Source organism: Oncorhynchus kisutch, unplaced genomic scaffold (genome assembly GCF_002021735.2).
Source record: "Oncorhynchus kisutch isolate 150728-3 unplaced genomic scaffold, Okis_V2 scaffold3549, whole genome shotgun sequence".
NCBI lineage: Eukaryota > Metazoa > Chordata > Actinopteri > Salmoniformes > Salmonidae > Oncorhynchus > Oncorhynchus kisutch.
In genome coordinates this window covers 362,052-367,111 of record NW_022265494.1, presented here as the reverse complement: position 1 = coordinate 367,111, position 5,060 = coordinate 362,052, and the positions used below count along the sequence as shown (strand labels likewise).

The 5,060-nt window shown below is 42.7% G+C and overlaps 1 protein-coding gene across 1 annotated transcript in view; it reads right to left on the bottom strand.

Moving 5' to 3' along the window:
* Positions 1-606: 606 nt before the first annotated feature.
* LOC116352972 (calcium/calmodulin-dependent protein kinase type II delta 2 chain) overlaps positions 607-5,060 on the bottom strand; it is a gene marked incomplete in the record, with an annotated part of 70,112 nt that continues 65,658 nt past the window's right edge. The window contains 4 exon segments of the mRNA XM_031820613.1: positions 607-1,100; positions 2,944-3,109; positions 3,864-3,926; positions 4,942-5,036. Of these exon segments, the coding sequence (XP_031676473.1) occupies positions 1,097-1,100; positions 2,944-3,109; positions 3,864-3,926; positions 4,942-5,036 (328 nt within the window).

Below are 5,060 nucleotides of genomic sequence, written 5' to 3'. Positions count from 1 at the left end.
GTGGTACTACTATAGACCAGAGCCCTATTCCCTATATAGTGGTACTACTATAGACCAGAGCCCTATTCCCTATATAGTGGTACTACTATAGACCAGAGCCCTATTCTCTATATAGTGAACTACTAGTGACCAGAGCCCTATTCCCTATATAGTGGTACTACTAGTGACCAGAGCCCTATTCCCTATATAGTGAACTACTAGTGACCAGAGCCCTATTCTCTATATAGTGAACTACTAGTGACCAGAGCCCTATTCCCTATATAGTGAACTACTATAGACCAGAGCCCTATTCCCTATATAGTGGTACTACTATAGACCAGAGCCCTATTCCCTATATAGTGAACTACTATAGACCAGAGCCCTATTCCCTATATAGTGCACTACTAGTGACCAGAGCCCTATTCCCTATATAGTGAACTACTATAGACCAGAGCCCTATTCCCTATATAGTGGTACTACTATAGACCAGAGCCCTCTTCCCTATATAGTGAACTACTATAGACCAGAGCCCTATTCCCTATATAGTGGTACTACTATAGACCAGAGCCCTATTCCCTATATAGTGCACTACTATAGACCAGAGCCCTATTCCCTATATAGTGGTACTACTATAGACCAGAGCCCTATTCCCTATATAGTGACCTACTATAGACCAGAGCCCTATTCCCTATATAGTGCACTACTAGTGACCAGAGCCCTATTCCCTATAATATGCTCCAGTGGATAACGGCCACGGTCTGCTGCAGGCTGCTCTAGGTAGGGGGATTGAGTCCCAAACAAAACCCTATTCCCTATATAGTGAACTACTATAGACCAGAGCCCTATTCCCTATGTAGTGCACTACTTTAGACCAGAGCCCTATTCCCTATGCAGTGCACTACTTTAGACCAGAGCCCAATGTAGGGAATAGGGTGCCATTTAGGGACGCACCCTAGGTGGTTAGGATGACCTGACGACCTTTTAGGGTTGGTTTCCTTTTGCTGTGTGATGTCATGTCCATACAGAGGGGTCAGGGGTTAGAGGTTAAATGGAGACCACTGGTTGGCTTGTTGATTGTTGTCTGTCTTGGGAGTTTAGACTGAATCTTGATATTCCATTAACTGTAAAATACACACACAGAGACGGAGACACACACACACACACACACACACACACACACACAGAGACGGAGACACACACACACACACACACACACACAGGGGGAAAAGGGAAATGAGATTCAACCCAGAAACAGAGCGATATCCGTGTAGTCAGGGGCCGCCGGTAGAGGTTGTTTTAGACTAGTGGGAGAGGTAGAGGTTGTTTTAGACTAGTGGGAGAGGTAGAGGTTGTTTTAGACTAGTGGGAGAGGTAGAGGTTGTTTTAGACTAGTGGGAGAGGTAGAGGTTGTTTTAGACTAGTGGGAGAGGTAGAGGTTGTTTTAGACTAGTGGGAGAGGTAGAGGTTGTTTTAGACTAGTGGGAGAGGTAGAGGTTGTTTTAGACTAGTGGGAGAGGTAGAGGTTGTTTTAGACTAGTGGGAGAGGTAGAGGTTGTTTTAGACTAGTGGGAGAGGTAGAGTTGACTCTAACCCAGTGTTTCTTTCATCCTGGTCCTGGGAACCCCAAGAGGTGAACATCGTAGTTGTTACTGTAACACTACACACCTGAATCAAATAATCAAAGGCTTGATGAGTTAATTAGTTAAATCAGGTGTGTTAATGCAAGGGCAACAACTACAATGTCCCCAGTACCAAGATGAGGAAACATGACACTAACCATTACAGTAGCATGGTAAGCGTGTATGTGGCACCCTCCTGTGGTGGAGATTAGTTATTGCACCACTAGACAATTTTCTGGGAAGGTAGTCTAGACTGGACACTACAGACTGGGAAGGTAGTCTACACTGGACACTACAGACTGGGAAGGTAGTCTAGACTGGACACTACAGACTGGGAAGGTAGTCTAGACTGAACACTAAAGACTGAGAAGGTAGTCTAGACTGGAAACTACAGACTGAGAAGGTAGTCTAGACTGAACACTACAGACTGAGAAGGTAGTCTAGACTGAACACTAAAGACTGAGAAGGTAGTCGACACTGGACACTACAGACTGGGAAGGTAGTCTACACTGGACACTACAGACTGGGAAGGTAGTCTAGACTGGACACTACAGACTGAGAAGGTAGTCTAGACTGGACACTACAGACTGAGAAGGTAGTCTAGACTGAACACTACAGACTGGGAAGGTAGTCTACACTGGACACTACAGACTGGGAAGGTAGTCTAGACTGGACACTACAGACTGAGAAGGTAGTCTAGACTGGACACTACAGACTGAGAAGGTAGTCTAGACTGAACACTACAGACTGAGAAGGTAGTCGACACTGGACACTAAAGACTGAGAAGGTAGTCTAGACTGGACACTACAGACTGAGAAGGTAGTCTAGACTGGACACTACAGACTGAGAAGGTAGTCTAGACTGGACACTACAGACTGAGAAGGTAGTCAACACTGGACACTACAGACTGAGAAGGTAGTCTAGACTGGACACTACAGACTGAGAAGGTAGTCTAGACTGGACACTACAGACTGGGAAGGTAGTCAACACTGGACACTACAGACTGAGAAGGTAGTCTACACTGGACACTACAGACTGAGAAGGTAGTCTAGACTGGACACTACAGAGTGAGAAGGTAGTCTACACTGGACACTACAGACTGAGAAGGTAGTCTACACTGGACACTACAGACTGAGAAGGTAGTCTAGACTGGACACTACAGAGTGAGAAGGTAGTCTACACTGGACACTACAGACTGAGAAGGTAGTCTAGACTGGACACTACAGACTGAGAAGGTAGTCAACACTGGACACTACAGAGTGGTGGAAGTAAATGTTCTGAAATCGGTTTATTTATAATCACTATAATTAATACACAAATTCATTGATTAACGTTTGTTTCTTACTGGGATGGTACGCTGGGCGAGCCCGAGCGGTGGAAGTGTATGTTCTGCCACTTTCCCTCTCTGCGATGCCAGACGCGGGTCTCCTCAGACTGCATGGTGCGAGGCATCCCCCCCGCGTCCATGTACTGGCTCAGGCGGATGTAGGCGATGCACGCAGCGTTCTCCGCTAGATAGACCTTCTTATTAGTTCACCTCTCCTTGTTTCACGTCAACATCGTAAAACACATTGTACATCATTTTTAGACTTTATTTAACCAGGCAAGTCAGTTAAGAACAAATTCTTATTTTCAATGACGGCCTAGGAACAGTGGGTTAACTGGTCTAGGAACAGGGGGTTAACTGGTCTAGGAACAGTGGGGTTAACTGGTCTAGGAACAGTGGGGTTAACTGGCCTAGGAACAGTGGGGTTAACTGGCCTAGGAACAGTGGGGTTAACTGGTCTAGGAACAGTGGGTTAAGTGCCTTGTTCAGGGGCAGAACGACAGATATGTACCTTCCGGTTACTAGTCCAACACTCTAACCACTAGGCTACCCTGCCGCACCTTAAGTACCAGGGGGTTGGCGTCCATCTTGATTTAATTCAGGAAGTACACCGGAATTCCCATTCCAATGTTCACTTCAATGCTTCAGGACAATTTGGAATGGGACATTTGAATCTGGTCTAGTTTCTGACTGGAATTGATATGTACATACAGTGTATATTTGAATACCAACCAGAAACAAGATTACATAAAACATCATGTTCAGTTGGTAAATCATGGTGCTTGCAATACCAGGATAGTGGGTTCAATTCCTAGGGCCACCCATATGGAAAATGTATGTACACATTAATCTAAGTTGCTTTTGCTAAAAGTGTCTGCTAAATGGCACATATATCGTAATATTATTGTTATAATAATTAGAAATGGCTGATATCCTACCTATCAGATGGACGTGAGGGTTGAGGAGGATGGTGTGCACCGGCTTGCTACCTTTAGACAGGGCTGGAAAGAGAAGGGGGGACGAGGGAGATGGAGAGAGAGACAGACAGGCCTTAGTTAGCTAGTGGGAGTTGTAGTTCTCAGTAACAGACACACACGGATATAACTATTCATCAATAGCTAATCAATAACTACAAATCAATATCTGATTCATAAATTCTACCAATCAATACATCTACTAATCCATAGCTGATCAATACCTCTACTAATCAATAGCTAATCAATACCTCTACTAATCAATACCTATACTAATCAATACATCTGCTAATCAATACCAATTCTAACCATTACCTCTACTAATGATTACTACTATGAATAAATAGCTAATCAATACCTATAGTAATCAATAGCAAATCAATACCTCTACTAATCAATACATATACTAATCCATAGCTAATCAATACCTCTACTAATGAATAGTTAATCAATACATCTAATAATTCATTCCTATACTAATCAATAGCTAATCAATACCTCTACTAATCAATACCGACACTAATCAATAGATAATCAATACCTCTACTAATCCATAGCTGATCAACACATCTACTAATGAATTGCTAATCAATACCTCTACTAATCAATACATACTACTCAATAGCTGATCAATACCTCTAATTAATAGCTGATCAATATCTATACTAATCAAAAGCTGATCATACCTCTACTAATCAATAGCTGATCCATACCTCTGCTAATCAATAGCTGATCAATACCCCTACTAATCAATAGCTTATCAATACCAATACTAATCAATAGCTGATCAATACCTCTGCTAATCAATAGCAGATCAATACCCCTACTAATCAAAAGTTGCTGATCAATACCCCTACTAATAAATAGCTGATCATACCTCTACTAATCAATAGCTCTACTAATCAATAGCTGATCAATAATTACTAATCGATAGCTGATCAATACCTACACTAATAAATAGTCGATCAATACCTCTACTAATCAATAACTCTACTAATCAATAACTGTATCTTCTGAATGACTTTACTGATGGATGTGTTACCGTTGTCGAAGTAGAAGCGATGGAAGTCATGTCCCTCTACCAGATTCCCCAGAGCTTCTGGTTCAAACGACGTCAGACCAGGATCACAGATCTTCCTGTTGGAAACAAACACCGACTGA